Genomic DNA, 25,748 nt, shown 5'->3' with positions numbered 1-25,748 from the left:
GCGCTAAGGTGGATGAAACCCATTGTCATCAACTTTAAAGCGAATGCTTGCTTCCTGAACCTTGGAGCATAAAACCAAACTTAATCTTGGCCTTCATGGAAAGTATATCATTTTTTGACACGTCTGCTCTCAAAGATAGGTGCACCATGACTTAGTCTGCTGTGGGTAAAGGGCCTAAAATTGTAATGTGTCTAATTAACCCTTATGGTTCTGTAATTAAATCGCGACAGGAACAATTGGCTCATTGTCCGTTGTAGTTAATGGTAAAATGCAGCTAATGGATTCACAAGCAGGGCTTTAAGGGCGGGTTGGTGGCTTTGAAGTTTCTTGAAGTTAATAAAAGAATTGCCTTTCTGTTTATGCAACCCGATAGGGTCTTGTGACTAAATATCAGCTCGATCAGAGTAACTGTTGCCACAGCATTTGTTTGAGCTTTTGTTTCCAGTGTTTTCCGTCAAACAATGCACACCGGTTTTGCCAGAATGGAGTCGCTTAGAACTATGCAGCAAGGCAGTTTTTAAGGTAGAAAAAATAAATAAATAACTGCACTGCTCCCCTCCCACCTCCAATACGTGGTATAGCATGTGAAGCAAAAATTTACTTACTTTGGATGCTTTCCTGCTTTCCCAGTTATTGCCCATTAAAGGTAAAGGGACCCCTGACCATTAGGTCCAGTCGTGGCCGACTCTGGGGTTGCGGCCCTCATCTCGCTTTACTGGCCAAGGGAGCTGGCATACAGCTTCCGGGTCATGTGGCCAGCATGACTAAGCCGCTTCTGGCGAACCAGAGCAGCGCACGGAAATGCCGTTTACCTTCCCGCCGGAGCGGTACCTATTTATCTACTTGCACTGGCATGCTTTCGAACTGCTAGGTTGGCAGGAGCAGGGACCGAGCAACGGGAGCTCACCCCGTCGCAGGGATTCGAACTGCCAACTTGCTGATCGGCAAGCCCTAGGCTCTGTGGTTTAACCCACAGCGCCACCCGCGTCCCATTACTTACTTACTTGCCCATTACTTAGTCCCTATTGATCACCCGTTTCCTTTTTTCAGACTGCTAAATTGCTATGTTGCTCATTAGCTGGCTTCTCTCACCTACATCCAGAGAGTTTATGGGAGCTGCAGTTGGTTGCATCCAGAAGGTGTGGCGTCCGTTGTAAGGTCCTACTGTTTTGGTGCTGTTGGTGGGACACGTTTAAACATTTTCAGCGTTGCCTATGCCCGATTCTTGCGAGATTTTGTGCATGATCTGCTCGCAGGCATGCTGTCTGCTCTCTTTCAGTGGATATATTGCTTCTGTTCGCAGTGCATCATCCCCTTCTTAATTCACACGATGAACGATGAGCATCCTAAAAAGTGAGCATGGTCAAGAGGGAATCCTTACCCGGGGTTTTAGTTCATTTCGGTTACGTTCACTATATCTGTGCTTCCTTTGAAACGAAATGCTCGTTTATCTTGGCTTGGCGGCTTCTAGCATTAACAGATAAAAAAACCACCTGTCCTTGGTATCTCTTTCCAAGTGTCTCCAGCGTGGAGCGTTTCTCCCCATCTTTGGCTTCCATGCTCCCACCCTTGGACTCACTGCTTGACTCCATTGCATCCCTTTCGGACAACCATAGACATTTTTGCCACCAGTTCTTGAGAATGATTCATCCCTAAGTAGACAGCTCACCAGCTTCTGTTGCCTCCCCCCCCCCAGGATAAGTTTAAAAGCTGTTCTACCACCTTTTTCATTTTAAGCACCCATCAGCCATAGAAAATACCATACTTTTCCATGTATCGGACTGTTTTTTCCCCTTTAAAAATCATGCTGAAAAGTGGGGATTGTCTTATACATGGGTAGTGCATAGGGTAGATGTTTGATTGGTTGCTGATGTGTCTGTCAGCAGCTATTGCGCATGTGATTGGTCGCTGCGTCAATGGATGGTGCTGATTGGCTGACTCTCAGGCAGTTGGGCTGGCAATTGGCAGCTTCTGCCGGCGATGGGACAGACGGGAGGCGGATTTTGCGACCTGTGTGCATGAGCGATTTTCGGCAACCCCCCTAAAAAAAAGCTCAACTGAGTAATCCCCCCCAAAAGTTCAACAACCCTGTGCCATCTTCCCCCATTTTCTTAAATCTGAGTTCCTAAAAATAGGGGGCATCTTATACATGGGGGCGTCTTATAGCTAGAAAAGTACGGCAATAAGGATGCACATTATTAGGAAGGCATGCTTAAAATCTGGGGCAGGTTTGTTGATTTGTTCCCATGGCTCTTGGCAACCCGGCTGGCTAGCAACCAGTCCATTAAGTGTGTCTTGTGTAGTGAATGGCCCTTGGAAGTGTGTGGACATGCCCTTAAGGCAAATTAAGGTCACTGAATAAATGCTTTGTGGTGTGTGGGTGTTTGCGTTCTGTGCACTCCTCGGGGCAACTTGCAACAATTTAAAATTACAAGGCCATAAAACATACTAAAATGCACACACACACTGTTCAAATAAGCTTAATCAGGAACCAAAGAATTTGAATGTTTACTGTGTCTGGATTCAGAATACTGTATATTAAAGAGAAGGTTGGAATTGTTGCTTTCTTTCGCACATAATGGTCAGCTTGTTAAATTTATAAAGCCATCATCGAAAGAATAAAATCACTTTACTGAAGATGGTTATTTCCGTTTTCTCCCATATTTTCTTAATAGTTTTAAAGTAATTAAGTGTTTCTGGGTGCTCTTACTGTGATCAGTAGCTTAAAACAACAAAGGATTTTTAAAATGCAAAAACACTAATTACAATGCATTTGATACTATTTTCCCTGTAGACAAATAAGAAAGAGTTAGCATTCTGTTTTCAGTCGCATTCACAGCCAGGAAGTGTTTGGAAGCTTGCTTGCATTTCTTGTATATCTTTAACCTACTCATCCATAGTAGAACTTAATGATAAATCCTCACGCGGTGTAATATGCCACGTGCAGTTATTCATCTGAGGTTGCATTTACCTAATTTTAAGACCTGCTAAGGAACAGATGATTCTGTCCTGATATGTAAAACCATAGAATTCAAAGAAGGCGGACCCCACCCCCAATGACTGTATATCTGAGTTTCTAACACAGCCAGGCAGAGACATTCCTTTCTACCCAGAACTGCAATAGTACGGAAAAACCAACTCCCCATTCCCCAGATGGTTGGTTAGAGGAGCAGGGGTGGGATGCTCTGTATCTATGGGACGTGGATAGCGTTGTGGTCTAAACCATTGAGCCTCTTGGGCTTGTCGATCAGAAGGTTGGCGGTTTAAATCCCTGCGACAGAGTGAGCTCCCGTTGCTCTGTCCCAGCTTCTGCCAACCTAGCAGTTTGAAAGCATGCCAGTGCAAGTAGATAAATAGGTACCACTCCGGCGGGAAGGTAAACAGCATTTCCGTGCGCTCTGGTTTCCTTCACGGTGTTCCATTGCACCAGAAGCAGTTTAGCCATGCTGGCCACATGACACAGAAAGCTGTCTGTGGACAAACGCCAGCTTCCTCAGCCTGAAAGCAAGATGAGCGCCGCAACCCCATAGTCGCCTTTGACTGGACTTAACCGTCCTGAGGTCCTTTACCTTTTTTTGCTCTGTGTCTTCACGTCTGTGCTCTGCACTCATGTCTGCATGCACAAGAGAGAATGTGGGGTAGCTGCTCCCACTTCTGTTTTGGCCATTCTCTGTCACCACCAGGAGCTGGGTTCTTGGGAAGCATTGGCCAACAGTGAACGTAGCCGTCAGCCAGAGAAAGGAGTTGGCCACTCTTAACGATACATAGAATATTTCCACGTGAAACCACTAAATAAGAAAGCACCCAGGGAGCAAGACAAATGTTTCACAAGCACCCATTCCTCACAAAGAGAATAGGTCCCCCTGCCCTCAGTGGCTGTTGACGGTCAAAATTTCAATATAGTACTGGCTAAAATAGGCACAGGACGCAGGTGTCGCTGTGGGTTAAACCACAGAGCCTAGGACTTGCCAGTCAGAAGGTCGGCGGTTTGAATCCCCGCGATGGGGTGAGCTCCCGTTGTTCGGTCCCTGCTCCTGCCCACCTAGCAGTTCAAAAGCAGGTCAAAGTGCAAGTAGATAAATAGGTACCGCTCTGGCGGGAAGGTAAACAGCATTTCCGTGCGCTGCTCTGGTTCACCAGAAGAGGCTTAGTCATGCTGGCCACATGACCCGGAAGCTGTACACCTGCTCCCTTGGCCAGTTAAGCGAGATGAGCGCCGCAACCCCAGAGTCGGTCATGACTGGACCTAATGGTCAGGGGTCCCTTTACCTTTACCTTAGATGTGAAAATGAGACCCACACACAGCTCTCAGGTTTTGTAAACTGAAGAGGCAATCTGCACAAGGGAGGTGCAGAGGAGAAAAAACACAGAGAAGAGAACCGCGTTTGAAAATGCCAGAATAAATTAGGGAACTGTAAGCAGGTATTTGTATCTATCTGACATGCTTCCTTGACTACAATGGTGTGAGTTCCTGAGGGGGGTGAAGGTGACTTTGGTCTTCTGGCCAGCAGCAGAAGCTGAAGTTGCTTCACACCTTGCAATTCTTGGAGCAGCTGGGGTTCTTTGTGGACAAGGAACCCGATGTCTGGGGCCAGGCTGGCATTTCTTTTACCTCATGAGTTCTTCCTCCCAGGGGTCCTTGTTCTTCTGGACCAGGAGCAGGGGACACCGGGTGGTAAGGATTGAATGCGCCCCCACCCCCAATCTCTTCACTGGCTCTGCTTTGCCCCTCAAGCATTTCTGCCAGGTTGGAATGCGTCCTTAAACTGGCACAATGTGATGAGAGAGATTTGTGTCAGTGCGTATGGAAGCTAGCTTACTGTGCAGAGCTGAACAGTAACATCCATTGCTCTGCCTACTCTTGTCTCTGTGCCCCCCCCCCCCCGGCATGTGACCCATAGATTTGTAGAGTGGGAAGAGACCACAAGGCTCATCTAGTCCAACCCACTGCAATGCAGGAATCTTTTGCCCAATGTGGGGCTCGAACCCACAGTGCTGAGGTCAAGGGTCTTCATGGCTCCCCTTTCAAACATGATGTGTGCTCAGTGGGACATATGACGTGGGAAAGTGGAAAATTAAGGACCATTTAGTTTGCTTGAAGATTTCTATGCATATGGTACTTCTGCAAATAAAATAACTTGTAACCTGGTGGTATCTAGTCATATCTGATGGCTTTTTTCTGGTGTCCCCGCCACCGCCTGTGGGACGTTTCACAGAACAGTCTAGTATGATTGTTGTATGTGATGATAATATACGTGTTGTACGTTATTTCCTACTTGGAAACCTTCTGTGAAGTAATTTGTATGTGAAGGAGAAGTATATTAAGCACATCCACATATTAAGCACTACCTGAAGCTTGTTGCAGCTTGAGATGCTGAATATTTTCCTTACTGTGACAATTAACATTCAGTACTTTGGGAGGGCTAATTATTTTGCGATATTTCAGCATCCCGATAGTCCTATAATCATTTGATATATACAGTATGACTTGTTTTATGGAATACCTGCTCTTCCCCTAATGAAGCTCACCTCGTTAATACCTGAAATAGATGTCTTCTGAATTGATTTAAAATATTTTCAAGCAACACTAATTCATTCTTCTTCTTCTTTTCCCACAGCTGTATGGGGAAATGTACTCAACATGAGGTAACAATGAGTGCTTCTTTTTTCCCTTTTGTATGTCTGTGGGGATGTGAAGTAGAATTATTCTTTCTGTCAGAACAACAACAACAAAAAGTATCTTTTTCTCCAACCTTCCTTGCCTTCTTCCATGGAATAGAAGATAACGGGAAACATTCAGTTTCTCTGATTAAAAATGTTGTCGTCAGCCACAAATTTTTGGCGTGAGAAGAAAAAAAGTGGCAGTTGAAAATGGGTAGGCCCATCCACAAGTGTGGGACAAAGCCCACAAGTGTGGGACAAGGCCCTATAACTATTCTACCCTCCCCCCCTTTACTGTCTCTTCCCCTTTCTCCTTCCTGGGGTGCAAACTCTGGAACAACAGTGGTAGATTTGTCATTAGTGAAGCCATTGCATGAGTCCTACAGGAGCATTTTTTATGCTAGAGTTAATATATGAGTGTCATGCTGCTGTTTTTGAAAGGAGCATGCCTCTTTGAGCAATATCTCAGTTGGGATTAGCCATGCAAATGTCCTTCAGAAGTTTATCAGAGTGGGGAAGAGATTGTCACTGTTGTCTTTGCAAAAACTATGGGCCTTGTCCAATGTTAACCATTCCATTCACTCTATAGACTTCTGCTTGTCTAATGAAACTTCTTTCTCTTCTTCCTTTGCACCCTCAAAAATCTGCTCTGGGGGATTGTCTGGAGCAGAATTTGTGGGCGTGCAGGAAGAGGAGGGGGAATACATCCTGTCTGTTTGCACAGCGTTAGATACAACTCTATATCCTTGACTTCCTATGCCCCAATTCTTTTGTGTGTGCTTTGCAGTCAGTGTTCCAAAAGCTTTATCAATTATTACGAGATTGCATTCAGCAGAACTGTGTTTCCGAAAATAACTGTATGCTCCTTCCAAAGAAAGAAAGAAAAAGGCCACTCCTCTCCTGCTTCCCGTTGTAAGTGGAGAGTCAGATTGGATTACTCCATTGGTAAAAACAAACATTTACTGGTGCTAATCCAGTGGCTGAAAGTGAGCTGGGTTCTTTGCTGTAGAAAACCCATATAACTGTGTGGGTTTCATAGGCTCTGATTGTGTTATCAGCACCTGATACCCATAAGATTAAACAAGTTCGGCTGAGGATGTGGTTTCACCCAGTGAACCTTTTCTACAAACGACTCTTAAGGTAACAAAACAGTTTTAACTCTGGAGTAGCTAACCTCTGGCCCTTCAGAAGTTGCTGGACTCTTGACTCCCAATATCCCCTGCCAGCACGGTCAGCAACTGGGGATGATGGGCGGTTGCAGACAATCACTGAGGGCCAGAGGTTAATCACTCCTGGTTTAACTCTCTTACTCCAGAACAAGGGCATATATAGCCACGGGTTTCTGGTGTATGAAAGGGCACAGGATTGACTTGTAACTTTCAGGGACTTCCCACACTTTTTATAGAGCATCATATCTGGGATAGCATTTATGCAAAGGTGTGCATGACCCAAGCTTCAGATCACGCATGGCATTCTATGTGCAGGAGCTGGGTCTGCACAAACTCAAGAGTTTTTCTTTGTGTGCATCCTACATGCTATGCAGCTGTGTCAATGTGTTTTCCCCAAACTTGGGGTCTCCCAACTGTTGGACTACAACTCCCATCATCCCTGGCTAGCAGGACTGGTGGTCAGGGATGATGGGAGTTGTAGTCCAACAACAACTTTGAGATGTTTGAGGAAAAACTGACCTATGTTGTGAAACAATTCTTACAGTTTACAAACATAGAAATACTTGTGGAGGGTTTTCCCCCTTTGGTGATTCTACCCATGTAGGGTTTCCCAACTAAGTTTTGTACTCTTTAGGTGTGGCAGAAGGAATTGGAAGTTGTTGTTGGATTCTACTTCGCATCATCCCTGACAATTGGCTGTGCTAGCTAAGGCTGATGGGAGTTGGAGTCCAACAACATCTGGAGGGCCAGATTAGGTTCCCCAATTTCCACAGTAAGTCTGCAACTTAGAAGAAGAAGAAGAAGAGTTTGGATTTGATATCCCGCCTTTCACTCCCCTTCAGGAGTCTCAAAGCGGCTAACATTCTCCTTTCCCTTCTCCCCCCACAACAAACACTCTGTGAGGTGAGTGGGGCTGAGAGACTTCAAAGAAGTGTGACTAGCCCAAGGTCACCCAGCAGCTGCATGTGGAGGAGCGGAGACTCGAACCCGGTTCCCCAGATTACAAGACTACCGCTCTTAACCACTACACCACAACTTACTCTCATTTAACTTGTGTGCATTCAGTTTTACATGCTTGGCATTGGTTTTTTTAAACAAAATCTAAAAGGGGGGCAAGCCTCTTGTGGGGGGGAGACTTTGGCAATCCCACCCACCATTGCACCTAATGACTATGCCCATTTTGGGGGCTTTAGGTGTGATTCCCGTAAAGTCACACCCATGGAAATTGAGGGCTTACTCTATCTAGCTGAACTATTGCTGGATTTGGTGGCTCTTTGGCCATTTTAAAAGTTTTCCTTATGATTTTCTTCCTAACAGGTCTATCCAGGATAATAGTGATCAGAAAGTAGAAAATAAGATTGAAGAGGTCAGTACACTGGATATCCAGTATTATAATCCTTGCTTTCCCCACAGCCAGCATTTTGCAGACTTCCGCTGTTTTCCTTTTGGTGTCAGTCTTCTTTCCTTTCAATTCTGTCCCCTCGGTGGAGCTGCCACTTTTATTTTTCTTCTCTTCAAATGTTGCCAAAATTCGCAATCATTCAGCTCCACGCCAGTGTGTTGCTTTGTAGATGTATTCCTTTAACATTCATACTTTGAGATCCTACTTGTTAGTTGTAAATAATAATATATATAAAACAATTTCCATTTGCCCCCACCATGTCCTCAGCCAGTGTTCGTAAAATATATAAACGCAGTAATAATGCAACCAAAATAATGCAACGTCCTTCTCTTTGCACACCAAATGTCTGCTCCCAGTGTATCTCAGGAAAGGGGTCATGGGAGTAAAATGCTGGTTTCCTGTTGGCATTCTTTATCTTAGTTTCAGTGGTGCTAATATGCATCTAACTGCAGCACCCACCCCTCAGTTCTTTATGGCTGTGTCATCTTGTAAAGCTAATCTAAACCATGGCTTAATGTAACAATGGAAGAATGGTTGTCAAAATTAATGGACTTAGCTGAGATAGCAAAATCGACATGTTTAATCAGGGGAAAGCCAGTGTTAACATTTACTAAAGATTGGCTTTTAATTATTGTACCCCACCTTACTTGTGCTGGTCTATAAAGATTTGATTATGACTAAAGATTGGAAACCTCTCATAGACTTTTGTGTGTAAAAAGGAAATAATGACACTTGGATTTGGGGATTGAAGATAAAGTTGGTTCATAGAAAGTGGTTTTGTTGGGTGTTATATTGGGGTGGATGAAGTGAATATTGTTTATATATAGCAGATGAAGAATCGGAAGTTTTTTAGTTTCCAAACTTTATCTTTTCTCTTTTCTTATTATCTCCCTCTTTCTTTTTTCCCTTTTTCACTATGGCTATCTTATTTTGACTAATGTTGAATAAGAAAGATATTTGATAGTAAGTTTTGTATTTTTCTCTATGAACACTTTCATTTTAAATAACAAACTATGGCTTAATGCAAAAGTGCTGGTTCCCAAGGAGGAGATGGCATCTACCTTGCCATTCCCTTGTGCCTTAGCTCAGTGTGGCAACTAAGACAGAGTTTGGCGTGGGGTATTGTCTGAACCCAGGATCACAGTCAAAGCTCTCTCTCCTCTTTTAACTACGACCTGTAGTTTAAAAACAAATCTTGATTTGTTGTTATTGCGGGAAAATATATTGATGCAAGGAAACCACACTGGGTGTTAACTGTCGCTTTTGCCTTTAGGTTGTTGCGCCTTTAAGAGAGAAGATCCGAGAACTGGAGAAAAGGTACCTTCTAAAAGCCACGGCGACTGAAATGGCTTCAGATAGATGTTACATAGGGCATTGGGGACACAGTGAAACCTTGCTTGACCCCACAGCACAGCAGCAGTGGAGCAGACCATAGCTCGCTTAATGCAACTCTTTGGAAATGGTCTTGCAGGTAGTGACAGATCAAGGAGAATTAACTAGGGCATACTCCCCTGTGTGCCTCTCAGTGCTGGAGCAACCAAAGCTGTGTCGGTGCTGAAACCAGGTTGAAATGAATGAATGCAAATTTTCTTGATCCAAGTGTGACTACGGTTGTATGGCTACAACCTTCTCGAGTACCTTTCCCAAATAAAGGATATGTTAATGACTGAGAGGTAGCTGTTTAAATCCTCAACAGTCTAGGGAGTTTTAAATTATTATTTTTTAAAGTCATTGTGACCTAATTAGATATTTAGAACTGTCACCACCTTCTCTCCCCGCCTCCCTTTCATTGCATGTTTATATTTAAAAGTACCCTAAAATAGAATGTACTATTGCAGACTGGTGGTACATCTGGCATCCAACACTGTGTACCAGTGAAGCATTTTGTATTCCTGTTTTCATCCAGGAAGATAAGTGAGAGAAGCTGCAGATCAGTTCACAGTGTAAACAAAGAACTTGTGTTTTATGCCACAGCATTCGATATTAGTGACTTCTAAGGAGGCTATAATGTTTGATCACCTAAGTCTAATGTTGGATACAACTCAGTGCAGTAGCACCTCGGGTTACGTTACCCTTGGGTAATGTAAACTTCAGGTTGCAAAAGCAGCAAACCCGGAAGTGTTTCGCCAAGCACACATGTGCAGAAGCGGTCTACTGCTTCTCCTCGGGTTGCAAAAACCTCGGGATCCGGCCAGACCTCTGGAACGGATCCCGTTCGCAACCGGAGGTACCACTGTACAAATTCATATGTATTGGCTTCCAGGAGTTAATGGTCTGTGATTCTGTTATGTAATGTTTACTAGGCATCATAGGATAAACACAAGTGCCAGTGATAAGTCTTCCAGCTTCAATAAGGTTTGAAATTTCTCATTCTTCCATTTTGAAATGTTTCATAGTTTTACTCAGAAGTACCCGCCAGTGAAGTTCCTATCCGAAAAGGATCGTAAAAGAATTTTGGTAAGTTGGCAACTTGCTCAGAACTAATCAGTGACCTAAATTTCTGCATAGGTTTATTGAGAAGAAACGACAAGCTGGCCGTTCTCTTTATGGTATGGCACACATTGAAAAGAAAATTCAGTGTACTTGTGTTAGCTTTTTAGATCTTCCTAATGTAATTTTAATTTTTGGACATAGTCCTAAGGATGGCATCATTAAGAAGCAATAATCAATATTTGAGTACCCAATTCTGGACTGAGCACCCAGACACTGTGGTATTGTTGACTCTAAGTGGGCATGGATTGTGTGCTAAGAGAAGCCAAAGGAAACCTCAAAAGGGAGAGAAAAATAAAAGATCACAAATGATTCCTGTGAAGGATGAAGTTTGTTAGAAAGAACATAGTTCTCTGTATTAAAAAGCAAAATACGGGCAACAGACTTTAACTCAGAATTTGAGGGAGTGATTCTCTTACTGGCATAATTTTTCAAAAGATGTTCTTCATGCTGGTCCTTGCTTTGACTTATTTCAGCAGTCTTGCTTTTCCAGTGTGGTTTTTTCATTTGATAACAATATTTATATGCTGCCCCATAGTGGAAGTTTTGGGTGACTAACAGTAAATGTAAAACAAAACCATAAAATAAAAAATCATAATGAAGACAGCAGCAGAGGCTAAAAGCAATGTGCTCTCAGAAGCACCAGAAAATAGAAACTCTGAACATCTCCAGTAATTTCAGATTTTTGGAATGTTGAGATTAAAAGATTAAAACACCTGAAGAAGTATCAAGGTCTTCAACTGGTGCTCAAAGGAGTGCTAAGTAGGCACCAGGCGAGGCTCCTTGGGGATGACATTTTTTAATGGGGTGCCACCACAGAAAAGGCCCCCTCCCCTCCACAGTAACCATAAATGAATAGAAATTCAGCAGTGGGGCACCCTGGAAAAGCTGGTAGCTGTTTGAAAATGCACAAATGTTGTAAGGTATATTGAAATACCGTATTTTTTTGCTCTATAAGACTCACTTTTCCCCTCCTAAAAAGTAAGGTGAAATGTGTGTGTGTCTTATGGAGCGAATGCAGGCTGCACAGCTATCAAAGAAGCCAGAACAGCAAGAGGGATTGCTGCTTTCACCGCGCAGCGATCCCTCTTGCTGTTATGGCTTCTGAGATTCAGAATTTTTTTTCTTCTTGTTTTCCTCCTCTAAAAACTAGGTGCGTCTTGTGGTCTGGTACGTCTTATAGAGCGAAAAATACGGTAGTTGCCAGAGTTTGTGGTGGCAGCTTGGATGGTTTCTAAAAGGCTTAGACAAATCTGTGAGTGCTGTTAGCTGTGACATCGGAGGCAGAGTAGCTGTGGTTGCTAAGTGCTGGAGGCAACCTACTTCAGCTGTCCAGCCGTCTAGTTCAGGATGAAATTGCAAGGCAGAATTGCTTGCGTGAAAGGGACTTCATGTCAGAAGCAATTTGAATCCTATGCGTAATACAGCTGTACCTTGGATGTCTAATGCTTTGCCAGTCAAATGTTTTGGCTCCCGAACTCCACAAACCTGGAGGTGACTGTTCCGGTTTGCAAACTATTTTTGGAAGCTGAACATCCGACAGGACTTACGATTGGCTGCAGGAGCTTACTGCAGCCAATCAGAAGCCGCGCTTTGGTTTCCGAATGTTTTGGAAGTCAGATGGACTTACAGAACGGATTCCAAGGTACAACTGTACGTGCATGTCTGCATGTATATAGTCTTTATGCACACTACCTGCACATTCTTAGAAATAGCCACATGTGCGTATATCACATGGCAAACTGCTACCACATGATGAAATTATTTTCTACATATAATAATATAATGATGATGATGTAGTTTTCCGTAAAGGTGAAATTGAGCAGCTGATATCGGCAGAATTGCTCAGTGTCAAACTTCTAGAAAGCCTTTGGAAAAGTGAGCCAAAGGAACAGCTGACACCAGTAGAAGAACGTTGGCTTTCCTGAATCTCTAAATCAGGGTTTCCCAAACTTGGGTCTCCAGCTGTTTTTGGACTACAACTCCCATCATCCCTAGCTAGCAGGACCAGTGGTCAAGGACGATGGGAATTGTAGTCCAAAAACAGCTGGAGACCCAAGTTTGGGAAACCCTGCACTAAATAATGTGTAGGAGCTACAGACCTAAAATATTCCTGGTAATTAAATGACATGGAAACTAATTGACTCTTAGCTAATAGCAATGTATTGGTCATGAACTTTCTGTTAAAGCTGTGAATCAGAAATTCTGTTGATGTTACTGTGAGCACAGCATTGGACTCTGATTAAAGATTTGGTGGTCCTTTGTCCTTTTGATAAGCGCCCTGTTGTTTGATAGAACTGGAGCTTTGTAGTTTTGGTGGAGTAAACCTAATACGTAGCAACCCAGGATTTTTGTGAGGCTTTAAGAATGCTTTGACATCCTGATTCTAAACCCATTTACTTACAAGAAGACCCATTGATGTCACCTCTCCCGAATGTGCTTGTGTTCAGCCCTTAAATGCAGTCTGGGGAGAAGTGCAGGACTGTAAAAACTGTGTGACATTGCTCAAGCTAAGAGGGTCTGATCTTAAGCAGTGAGTGTTTGATGTGAGACAGCCGGGGAGCCCATATGTACTGTATGCAAACCTGAAGAAGAGAACGGTAACCCCCAGAAGGTTATTTTTATCAGGATGAAGATGCATATCACTCAGTTGCCTAGATTTCCTGAATGACTGTGCTAACCTTTAGCAGGTTGTGTCAGTCAGAATGAGTAGCTTGTGCAGTATGTGTTCAACAGGAATGGTTTTTCAGGAGGTGCAGGGAAGCAGAAAATGGGATTCGGACAAAATCAGGAGCCCTTCTACTCATACAAGCAAGCACTTGGGTTGCAATCCAATTGCTGTGGTGTTGTACAAGGAGGACACTTTATTTTCATGAAGATCACATCTATGGATGGGAAGAACCACATTGTCAAGTAATTCAGTCAGTATTGGAAGTTCTGTGGCTACTATTGGTAGCCTCTGGTCTGGTATTGAGTGCAAATCTCTTGGGTTCTGATCAACAGCTGTTGGATCCATGACTGGCCACTGTGAAGAAGCATTGCCTTCCTCCAGGCTGATCCAGCAAACTTTCACTCTGACCCAGCAAAGCTGCTCTTAATTTACTGGGAAGGGTGTAGTTAAGGCTTCCTCAACCTCTGCCCTCCAGATGTTTTTGGCCTGCAACTCCCATGATCCCTAGCTAGCAGGACCAGTGGGCAGGGATGCTGGGAGTTGTCTCAAAACATCTGGAGGGCCGAGGTTGAAGAAGCCTGATGTAGTGGTTGCCTCACAACACTTCTAGAATGGTTGGGCTTACTGATTTGGCTTTGAGTGCTAATTCATGAATGATCCTAGTGATGAGGTCAATGGGAGGCAGTTTCTTCCTTGAACACCACCCCAGCAATGCATGTGTAAAGGAACATTTGTTTAGTCGTGTCCGACTCTTCGTGACCCCATGGACCAGAGCACGCCAGGCACTCCTGTCTTCCACTGCCTCCTGCAGTTTGGTCAAACTCATGTTGGAACATAGGTGGGACCAACGCCATAATAGGTTGCCCGGAAACTTTAGGGTATTGCTTCCTTTATGGCTGCCATAATTTGCAAAGTGATACATGGACTGAAGTATAACCCAATCAATATTGTGAATGTAAAATCCAACCTTCTGAGATGTTGATGAGCTTAAAAGTGGGTGAAAGATTTCTCAGTCTTTATTAGATGGCTGGAGATGTATAGAGTCTCTTGCACATAACTCTCTTACTGATGACATTGTTGTCAGACATTTGAATCAAATAAAGGGAAAGTTAGATTTTAAATTATTTGGCCTGTGAGGCAAGTAAAAAAAAAAAAAGGTTCTTGGTGTGTGTTTAAAAAATATATGAATTCAGCAAATTTAATCCCCCCATTATGAAGTAAGGATCACCTTTGCAAATATATTAATTAACAAATAAATAGCCAAGTTAGTGCGTCGTTGGGAATCATCAGACTTTTTCGGTAGCTGTAAGAGTCTTCCACTGTTAATTGTTCAAAGCATTAGTAATCACTTGTAATCTCACAGCTGCTATTTGGATTGCCTTAGCGGAGTACCGAAATTGGCTGTTATGTAATTGACCCTTACAAAGTTGCCACATCAGACTGAAGCTCATTTGTTTTCTTCAGCGGTTCAATAGTGCTCGGTTATTTTCTACGCCCTTTGGAATGTTGTGTGAAATGAGCGAACTTTTAAGTGGCACCAGCTATGGACCGAGTGACCTATAGTTCAGGCTCACTGTCTGTGCACTAAGTTGATGAGAGACACTTGCAGGAAAGATTGCAGCACAGGGAAAATAAGCGCTTGCTTAAAATATGCATTCCTTTCTTCTGGATGCATTTATATTTCTCGAGGTCCTAACCCGCATTGTGAAAAGGAGGGTGTAGCAACATTAAACATATTCCACTCTAATTTGGCATTTTCCATAGATTTGCCCAAACCGTGCTTCAGTCTGGTGATAACTGTGTCTGTGAAAACCTCCCTACCACTATGGAAAACACTCCCATGCATGGAAAGCTAGGCTGTTAGAAAGATGTCCAGATCAACACTTTTCTCCCTTGATATCTCCCCAGATATATGAAAGTTTTCCAGATACAGAGAGGAGGTGTAGTTGTTTTTAAAACAAAACAAAACATGGGAGTAAGTCAAATTGGCAATCCCATCATCGCAGCCACCTGCAGTCAGACTTCCATTGCTATTTCTGGACATCTGCACCTGCCCTCTGAGTTAATCCACACCAGGAGTAGCCAGCCAGCCTTGCAGATGTTGATGAACTACAACTCCCATCATCCCTACCCAATGACTTTGCTGACTGTGACTGATGAGAATTGTAGTTCATCTGGAGGGGAACCACATCGACTATAACTGGCTCAGACAGATCTGATTTAAGTACAGTGGGATGCAAACTCAGGAATGCTTGCTGTTTCTCATCCATTATTGGAGGGAAGGGGTTGTGAAAAGAAGCATGGATTTTGCATGACGGTCCTTGGTGAAAATCCTGTGTGGATCTTCCCTAGTTTTCCTTATTTATTTCCATTTATTCTGGTGAATTTAGGGTGGTGTAGGATAAACCTCTATTCCTTGAGTTTGGAACATGCTATTTTACCTTAGCAGGAGGCATCATCCTTAATTTTTGGCCTCCCAGGAACAACTTTGAGTCTCACAAATTCTGTGGTTGCATGAAGCGAGGAGTGAGATGTATCTATTACTACTCTGAAGCTGAATTTAAAACAAAAACAGTTATTTTCCCCTCCCCTGCCCCTATCAAGATGTACAAAAAGAAACTCTGAAAGCTGCTGTTGATTTCATTTCATGTTTGTGGACTTTTTGTCTGGTGTTTTCCTTTTAAAAGAGAAGAAACATTTATATGCAAACTGTCCTAATGCAGATAACTGGAGGAGCAGGGTTTGTGGGTTCTCATCTTACTGACAAACTAATGATGGATGGCCATGAAGTTACAGTTGTGGACAACTTCTTTACGGGCAGGAAAAGAAACGTGGAACACTGGATTGGCCACGAGAACTTTGAACTGATTAATCATGATGTCGTAGAGCCCCTCTACATTGAAGGTGAGTGCCCCCAAGAGGACACAAGCTGGGCTGCTTTGTGCATCAACATTAGGGACCTGTTTCTGTCGTCTCGTAAATGGCCACTTCTGTGTGGCTGGCAAATTCTGCCGTTTTCCTTAAGTCCACATGCAATTGCTTCTGGGAGCATGGAAAGTTACCACTGCCCTCACGGGAATTTGGCAGCTGAAGGTACCATATCCACAAAGATAGCCGAAAGGGAAGGACCATGGGCAATATCACAGTGTTGTACCCCACAAAGTTTGCCTGTGAGCACAAGGGCTTCTGCTTTTGCCACAGAATTCCCCTCCCCTCTTCTTTCCCCATGCGCCTCCCGCAGCCCCCCGCCTCACCCTCAATCTGATGGGGGATTGTGAGGAATCCCTGCATTAGATTCGGATGACATGGGGAGGAGACAGAGGGGATGTTCTGTTGCACAAATGAGATTCCTTGCACAACCAGAACAACTTAGTTTGAGATACCCTGTGATACCAGGGGCACGTTGAGGCTAGACATCTTTCTTTTTTTGAATCTGATTAATTTCAGGCACTTTCTATGTTTAATCCAATTTAAAATTGGGTGGGAACAGCGGGGAAGGGCTATTTCCCAACCACCACCACACCCCAAAATTAATTCACCTGCATCTTGACATCACAAGTACACAATACTATACTTCCTCAGTGAATTCAGTGAAGTCACACTGGAATAAAATTGCTTGTGGATGCACTTGAGTTCTCGAATCTGCTTATTACAATTGGGCTTAGAAACATGAGAACAAGTTCCGATTCTCTAACATCCTCATGGTCAAGCAATTACAGAGGTTGAGCTGTTTAGTTCTCTGCTGCCTTCCCTTCCCTTTTAACTCTTCACCCATGCTGTTTTCACACTGTGACAACATGGGTGAAATTTTAAAAACACACACACAAAAACGGTGCCTATAATACTAAGCTAAGCCATGACTTAATCTGTGGGCTCCTGGTGAAAAGATCACAACTGCTTACCTCCTCTAGACCTGTTGCTGTGAGCTAAGCCATGGTTTGAGTTATGTCTGAACCCATGCTTGTGGCTTAGTTGCCCCAGGCAAACTATGAGTAGTAACCCAGCTTGCGAATTTTCTCAACTGAACTAAACCATGAGCCTCGGTTCTGACATAACACTAAGCCAAAACATGGCTGTGTTCACAGCTGTGCAGTAACTAACATCAGGAGTGGAAGAGAAGCAAAGCACACCCAATCTTTTCACTGGAAAGCCCACACATTTGATTGTTCATGCTGTAAGCTATGGTTTGGCTCAGTGGTACTTACAAACCAGCATGTGAGCATTGGAATAATGCTATATATGTTGCCTTTTGGGGTTACACATGCCACAGGCATGTTTTGCCTCCTTGCCCTCACAGTACAGGTACTACAAATACACAATGCAAATATATTTACAGATATTGTCAAGTTGAGTGAAAAATACATGAAATAAGTGCTTTTTATAAGGTGGAGTTATTTCACTAAGGCTACAGAACTTCATGAATCTTTATCTAAATGTACAGGAGGCACACACTGTCTTGAGAAGCCGGGGGAAACATTTGCCATGTTTGCAAGACTATAATATAAACGGGGGTTAATAAGATTCTCCACCTATCCCAGACTCCAGTTTAATTAGATCCCCTAACGACTTTGTTTCTGGATCATGAGGGTGTAGCTGTGCAGTTGGAATTTGCTAATGGTCTACAACACCTCCCTCATACAATCAAATGCTTTTGGTTAAATAATACCGGTGGGACGTTATTAAACTGGCAGCCTGTTTTTAGCACGCAATTTCAGCCTTGGCTGGGTATGAATTATATAGTTTCTTTTTGTTGAGTATAATGAAAGGCAATTCCGGTGTGACTCTCTCAACAAGAAGATACTTCACAGTTCAAAGTGCTTGCTGTGTGTCTTTGACAAGGGAAAAAAAACCCCACAGAATGCGGAAATCACATAAGCCTGTTTAAATGGCACCCTTAGAACTGACTAGCCAAGCTCTATAAACAAAGATTTCTCTGTAAAATTGTTTTGAAAGTCAGCTTTCATCCCAAAACGTTAAAAAGAAACCAGCGATAACCCATAAGGATTAAGTTAGTACTAGAAAAGTTTTCCAATAATTTTTGCATCGCTTCAGTATAATTGGATGAGAATTTGTCTAGGGGAACAATTCAAACCTAAATCGTTTGTATGTGAAATGGGATTTGGAATAAATATTTAATTGGTTGTACGTTCCGAATGGAGTGGTGTTTTTCTCCTCTTAAACTAAAAAAATGATATAAGTTTATATTCTCATCATTTATACCCATCTTCCTAGTTCTGCACCCATAGGAACATGCTCATTGCATGCTTCAACCTCTTTAACATATTCTTTGCTGAGTTTGAGATTTGACTAGTGTGAGGAAGGACAGTGGGACAAGCCTGCAAGTTGTAGGTCCCTGGGCTCTTCCAGATCACAAGAAAGATGTATCATACTGTAGCTTCTGGTTCTCTTATAGAGAGGAGCCAAAGAACATTCTCCTTTTGCCCTTCCAGCCATGCTTTTGTCTTGCCTTGCTTGTGAGTAGACCCTTGCAAGTAGGCTCTTGCCCATGAGAGTTAGAAGAAGTGATTGTCTCCAAATCTGGCCTGCTATTCACTCTTGCCTTCCATTTTCTTCTGTCAGTTCAATCCTCTCATTGGCTCTGTTCCCACATCCAAGAGATCTGGCATGGTGGAAGTGTCCCTGAATACCTTCAACTCCTTCCCCCTTTTTAAATCTCCCAACTGAGTTGGTGGAAAATAAACGCTCTTCTCTTTCTTTCTTTTTTTTGTGTCGTTGTTTCACAGTGGACCAAATTTACCACCTGGCCTCTCCAGCTTCCCCTCCAAATTACATGTATAATCCCATCAAGACGCTAAAGACCAACACCATAGGGACGCTGAACATGTTGGGTGAGTCAGTGAATGGATTGTGTGAAATAAGCAGCTTGATGTTCATTGAAATGGTACGGTGCCTTGCTTCTGACTTTTACTGGAGAAAGGCGCAGCATCCTGATTCCAAATGTTTGCACCTGTATGTCTATTTGTAAATGACTTAAATATTCTTTAGAAACACCAGTAGGGCATTCCTTTTTCTTTCAAGTTGGTATCCCTACGTGAAGCTAAGTATTTGCATGCCGAAACAGCAAGCCTTAGGGCAGGGGTGAACAACCTGTGACCTTCTGGAGTTTGTTGGGCTCCAGTTGCCATCTACCTTAACCAACATGGTCAGGGATAATGGGATCTGTAGTCCAGCCATCATGGCCAATGGCCAGGGATAATGGGATTTGTAGTCCAGCAGCATCTGGATCTACACAGTTCCTTATCCCTAATTTTAAGGGAAGTCAAACAGTATATTTTTGCCATGCTTCAGTCCCAGGGTAGCCAGTTGCATGAACAAGTGTGATGGGGTGAACCAGGGATATGCCCAGTGATGCAGACTGATGTCATTACAAAGAAGATATTCTTGGCACTTAAGGATAGTGCAGGATATTAGCCACAAATAACTTCCTATACCATCTCAAGTCACTTTTCATGCCATTCAGCACATTCTAAGAGTTGGCCAAAGAGGTATTCTCTTGACTTCCTTTTACAGAAATTTTGGGTTCTTGGTAGTATCCTTGCCTTATTATATAGACGCAGACAGGCCATTAACTGTTTTGGATACTTGTAGTCTTATACCAAGTAGCTGGGAATTTCTTGAAGCATTCAGAAAATCCTTAACTATGCTTTCATGGCTGCTGTTTTAGGCTTCCAAATGGGCAGGATGAGAGTAAGCATTTTTGGGTATTTCATTTTGCATTTCTGTCCCATCTTTTGTTCCAAGGAGATCAAGGTGTGGCATATATGGCTCTCCCGTTCCCCATCAATCCCCGCAACAACCCTGTGAAGTAGTTTAGGTTGACAGAGGCAGGGACTGATCCCCCCAAAGCCACGTGTGAAGTCTCTCTTAGCAAAAACAACAAAGATGGCACCCATTGAGACGAACTCTTGCTAAAGCCTGTGCTGCAATAATGAACCTCTTTATGATGCCACAAGGCTCTCCACATCAGTTCTGCAGAATTGCAGGTCTGCTCTGCTGGAGTAATGCAGAGCCACTATAAAGCATAGTTTTTAAAGGTTTTTTTTTTTGTATGTGTGGATGAGAAGTTACATTTCAGTCTGAAAGCTTTTACAGCAAAGCCTGCTACTGAATGGAATGTGGAACTCCTGGTTGCTTAGCCCCCTTTGGTCAAAATTAAATTAAGATAAGCGTGAGTCCGTTCATTTTCACTAAAAAAAATAAAAAAAATTCCTTCCAGTAGCACCTTAAAGACCAACTAAGTTAAGTTAGTTCTAGGTATGAGCTTTCGTGTGCATGCACACTTCTTCAGATACACAGGTATCAGATACATGTGTATCTGAAGAAGTGTGCATGCACACAAAAGCTCATACCTAGAACTAACTAAACTTAGTTGGTCTTTAAGGTGCTACTGGAAGGAATTTTTTTATTTTGTTTTGACTATGGCAGACCAACACGGCTACCCATCTGTAACATTTTCACTAAAGTTCACCCTCTTGTTTTTTTCTTTTTCTTTTAAGGGTTAGCAAAACGTGTTGGAGCTCGGCTTCTTCTTGCATCTACCTCTGAAGTATATGGAGGTAAGAAGTGGACTTGGCAATGGCTGGTTTGGGAGCCAGTCTTTTACTGAAGGGAGAGGTCCCATCAGTATGGAGGCCTCCAAGCATAGTTTTAAGCAAGGCGGGGAGAGCTGGCAAGAGTTTTTCTCCATCTGCTACGTTTTCCTTCACATGTGACCTCCCTGCCCTGCAGTCAATGGATCTTACTATGCTTTTGATGAAGATATTATTTTAAAATGTTCCTTTTGCTCACCTACGCAAACAAAAAGCTTGATCTTCGTTTTAAAATCTAGGGGGCATTAATTTCCATGGATAACTGGGCTTGATAGTGTGACTTTTACCTCAGTACTCCAGGATCGATTCCCTCCTCTACTTTTTCAATATACTACTATCCTTTTCATTCTTTGGTCCCTATTATACTTTTACTGCATTCAATGAATAAAACACCAGTGCATGGCATAATATGGCTTGGTTGACGCTGCCCCATAAAGCCTTGATTTGGGAGTTTCCGATGTGTTTCCTTAAGTCATCACTGAAGTATGTTCAGATACCACATGCTTGGGGACTACTGCATTTGCCTTTGTTTTTTCCTGCCTTAGTTTTTTTCCTGTTGTGAAGGTCCTGCAAATTAAGCAGAATGTTCAACTTGTGTAATATGTGATTATTGTACCACTGTGCTAATGGGACATCTGTAGGGTATGTGTCTTCCTGTGAGTTACTCTGGCCCAGCAGTAACCAAACCTCTGGTCATTTTTAGCAAGTCCCACCCACCTGTCCTACATCTGATGTCATATATGACATCACATGTGGGGCAAGGAATGATTGGGGGGGGCAGAAGGGTGGTTTGTGGGCACATTCATAGCCCCATGCTTTTTGCAAGCTGATCTTTGGTGCTTGGATGGGAATCATGCTGAATTCATTTTCCTACCCCAGTTTTGCCTTTCTCTAGCCATCAGTCCTTGGGAAAGCATTTTAGAAGCTGAGTTTGTTTCCGTTAAATCTTTTCAGACCGAATAAAAATGGCCAGCTAGCTCTGAATAACTTCTTATGTGACAGACTTATAGGAAGCATTGACGTTACTCTAAATGGGCTTCATTTGCCCCTCGTGGAGCTGGCGAATGCCCAAGCTTTGCTCTGTAGTGTCTTCACATTGCATCTCATATGTGGTCCTAAGACTATAACTCAACCCTGGTACCCACTACTCTGTAGAGCAGCCTTTCTCAACCTATGGGTCCCCAGATCTTGTTGAATTACAACTCCCATCACCCCTAGCTAGCAAGGCCAGAGCTCAGGGATGATAGGAGTTGTAGTCCAACAACATCTGGGGACCCACAGGTTGAGAACCACTGCTGTAGAGCATGGTTAGGCAACCTAAGGCCTAATTGCCTTCTAAATCCAGCCCGTGGACGGTCAGGGAATCAGCGTGTTTTTACATGAGTAGAATGTGTACTTTTATTTAAAATGCATCTCTGGGTTATTTGTGGGCCATAGGAATCTGTTCATTTCCCCCCCTTCAAAATATAGTCTGGCCCCCCACAAGGTCTGAGGGACAGTGGACCGGCCCCCTGCTGAAAAGGTGTGCTGACCCCTGCTGTAGAGAGTATCTTAATAGTAATCCTTTCTGTGCTGCTGAAAAGTGAAACTCATGATCGCTCTCTCCCTCTCTCTTTCTCCCTCCCCCACTCTCAAGATCCTGAAGTTCACCCACAAAACGAAGATTACTGGGGTCACGTGAATCCCATAGGACCTAGAGCATGTTACGACGAAGGAAAGAGGGTTGCTGAAACAATGTGCTATGCCTACATGAAGCAGGTAATGATTGTGACATTTGGCCAAAAACGTTCAGAACTTGAGAGCTGCAACACACGATACAGAAATACAAGGTCACTTAGGTGGTATGAGTGAAGGATTCTGGTGAAAATCCAACATTCTCTCGCATGAAAGGATGCTGTACAATTGGTATAGACTGCCTTCTATTATTGGTGGTGCTTGGGTACCAAACATGGTTTGCTTAGAGGCCAAACTCTGCAATATTCGTTTTGCTGGTTCACTTGAAGTGTTTCATGCACCTGACAGTCTAGTACATGGGTAGGCAAACTAAGGCCCAGGGGCCGGATCCAGCCCAATCGCCTTCTAAATCCGGTCCGTGGATGGTCTGGGCATCAGTGTGTTTTTACATGAGTAGAATGTGTGCTTTTATTTAAAATGCATTTCTGGGTTATTTGTGGGGTGTAGGAATTTGTTCATTTAAAAAAAAAAAAGTCCAGCCCTCCACAAAGTCTGAGGACAGTGGACCGGCCCTCTGCTGAAAGTGTGCTGACCCCTGGTCTAGTAGATGAAAAATAAATAATTAGGAACCCATTTGGTTGAAACTAGGACCTCCTTGGGAAAGACTGATGTCTGAGAAACAGTTCCAAGAACAGCAATATTATGTAGGTAGTATGGAATATGCTAAAACCATGTTAAGTGATTTGGGTTTGTTTTTGTCTTATTCTGGCATAGAGGCATGAAAATTATAAGATAACACGGCAATGTGGGATTCTTCTCCCCCTTTTCATAAGCAAATGCAGAAGCTGGCTTCGTGTGTCTTGCTGACTGTCATCTTCCTTCTGGGGTAGGGTAGCAATAGAGAATTTAAAAAAACAGTGCATTTTTTAAAAACAACAAGCTTTTTTCTTATTCTTCCAGGAGGGCGTAGAAGTAAGAGTGGCAAGAATATTCAATACTTTTGGCCCTCGGATGCACATGAACGATGGCAGAGTTGTTAGTAACTTCATCTTGCAGGCTCTTCAGGGAGAACCCTTAACTGTACGTATTTACCATCCTGCCCTCTGAACTCAATTGCTGTTCATTGGATTTACGAGGAAGATTTCCAAGTAAAATAAATTGTCGCTTTGTGAAATGTCATTTGTATGAATCGTGTAGGTTTAAGAACATGAACCCTCAGCTTGAACGGTCCTGTATGTTCACTAAAATGTCTTAAAACGGTGCAGAACTTCAAGTTCTCCAGATAAAGAATTTGCGCTGAACCACATAATCAAACTATTGTGACGGACAGTCGTTTGATTCAGGTCTTCAGTTACTGTTATAGTGCAGTCTCGCTGTGTTCAATAGGACTTGATCTCAAGTAAATGTGCGTAGGATTGCAGTCTTAGTAAAATATACTAAAAGACAGCTTTCCATACAAATCTGTTTTTATGTCCAGTTGTATTCTGCTTGGAAAAAAACCCCATAACATCAGCTAATTTATTTGGCTATTGACAGGAGTTAAAATAGAGCTTCAGTGTAATTATTTGTTTTCCACACAGGACTTGTTCAAACATGCATGTACACTGTTGTTGGTTTTTTACAAAAATGAAATACCTCTTTGTTAAACATGTGAACTGTCCCAGTTGAAAAGGACCTTGAGTTGATATTGGGTAACCCGGCAGTTGTGACTGTGGTCATTTATCTGTGACAGCTATTCATGCATCTAGCCATCCCTTAATGCTACAGTCAAGAAATGGCAAGGATGTATGTGTTGGACTGATCCTTAATCATGTCTAGTGTTATGAGATAGCATCTGGTAGTTGGGTGCTTGATTTACTATTTTTGTATCCAGTGGTGGCTCTGCTGATGAGAGGCATCCATCAATGCAATATGGAAGGGGACAACCTGTGAAGATTTTCCTCCCTAAACCTGTTCAGGGCTCCCTGGATGCTTAGAGCAGATTTAAGGGAGGAACTAGGGGAAATTGGTCTTCCACAGACAGATGCTTTCTGTCCGTCAAGTTGACACCATTGGGTAAAGGTAAAGGGACCCCTGACCATTAGGTCCAGTCGCGGACTGGGGTTGCGGTGCTCATCTCGCTTTATTGGCTGAGGGAGCCGGCGTACAGCTTCCGGGTCATGTGGCCAGCATGACTAAGCCGCTTCTGGCGAAACCAGAGCAGCGCATGGAAACGCCGTTTTCCTTCCCACCGGAGCGGTACCTATTTATCTACTTGCACTTTGACGTGCCTTTGAACTGCTAGGTTGGCACCATTGGGTACCACCCAGTAAAAATAAGAATATGACATTTAACTTAGTGACCATAGTGGATTAGTTTCGTGACCAGCTATTACATTAATACTTTATATTAGTAAGACAGAGCTGGGATGTGTCGTAAAGTCAGTAACAAACGTTTTTTCAGGAGGGCTCTCCTGCAAAGATATTTTGATGGGCATTTTGAAGAGCAGTAAAATCTCATGAGTTTCACTCTAGAGAACTGCTGAAGATTGGCACGCTTTACTTTCTGGCAAACAACAGTGTACAAGCAGGGCTCTTGTAGCCTGTGTGTGTTTTCAGAAGACTGTTGCTAGGGCACAGGCTGATGTTACCAGTCGCTCAGCTAGCCCCAGGAAAAGAAAAAGGGTGCAAATTCTTCCAACTCTGCAAACCATCAGCAAAGGCGCAGGAGACGCCCTCAAATCTTGTTTCCTTTCTGTCAACCCATACAAAGATCTGTTCCCTTCCACCTGACAAAACAAAAATAAAATTCATTCCATATGAACTGGAATATACTCTTCCTTTTCTTAAAAAACAACAACTTTGATTTGTCAGTGGCACATTAAAGATGGTGGAGAAAAACTTGGTGCAGAGATGCTATGAAAAGTAAATGGAAAAGGGAAAGGGGAATAAAACCTGTAGCTAGATCAGGATCTGGATCTGGCGAAACTCTGGATACAAGACTGCTTGGCGAGACTCATTTATGCCACCCTATGACTATCAAAGGGGGACACGGGTGGCACTGTGGGTTAAACCACAGAGCCTACAACTTGC

The 25,748-nt window shown here is 43.1% G+C and overlaps 1 protein-coding gene and 1 long non-coding RNA gene across 3 annotated transcripts in view; both read left to right on the top strand.

Moving 5' to 3' along the window:
* The window catches only part of UXS1 (UDP-glucuronate decarboxylase 1), a 40,174-nt gene that overhangs the window by 4,961 nt on the left and 9,465 nt on the right, over positions 1–25,748 (top strand). For both annotated transcript variants that reach the window (XM_081858221.1, XM_081858220.1), the window contains exons 2-10: positions 5,619–5,646; positions 8,148–8,196; positions 9,506–9,549; positions 10,629–10,689; positions 16,117–16,297; positions 19,138–19,242; positions 20,911–20,970; positions 22,640–22,761; positions 23,638–23,757. In XM_081858221.1, coding sequence (XP_081714347.1) covers positions 5,619–5,646; positions 8,148–8,196; positions 9,506–9,549; positions 10,629–10,689; positions 16,117–16,297; positions 19,138–19,242; positions 20,911–20,970; positions 22,640–22,761; positions 23,638–23,757 — 770 coding nt within the window. The remainder of the gene's footprint in view (positions 1–5,618; positions 5,647–8,147; positions 8,197–9,505; positions 9,550–10,628; positions 10,690–16,116; positions 16,298–19,137; positions 19,243–20,910; positions 20,971–22,639; positions 22,762–23,637; positions 23,758–25,748) is intronic.
* LOC309339978 lies at positions 12,826–15,967 on the top strand. Its single transcript, XR_014155722.1, has 2 exons — positions 12,826–14,126; positions 14,232–15,967. It is a non-coding gene; the product is annotated as an uncharacterized lncRNA (long non-coding RNA).

The sequence above is a fragment of the Podarcis erhardii genome (genome assembly GCF_964252035.2).
Source record: "Podarcis erhardii genome assembly, chromosome: 4".
Classification (NCBI taxonomy): Eukaryota; Metazoa; Chordata; class Lepidosauria; order Squamata; family Lacertidae; genus Podarcis; species Podarcis erhardii.
This window is presented reverse-complemented; position numbering and strand designations above follow the sequence as displayed.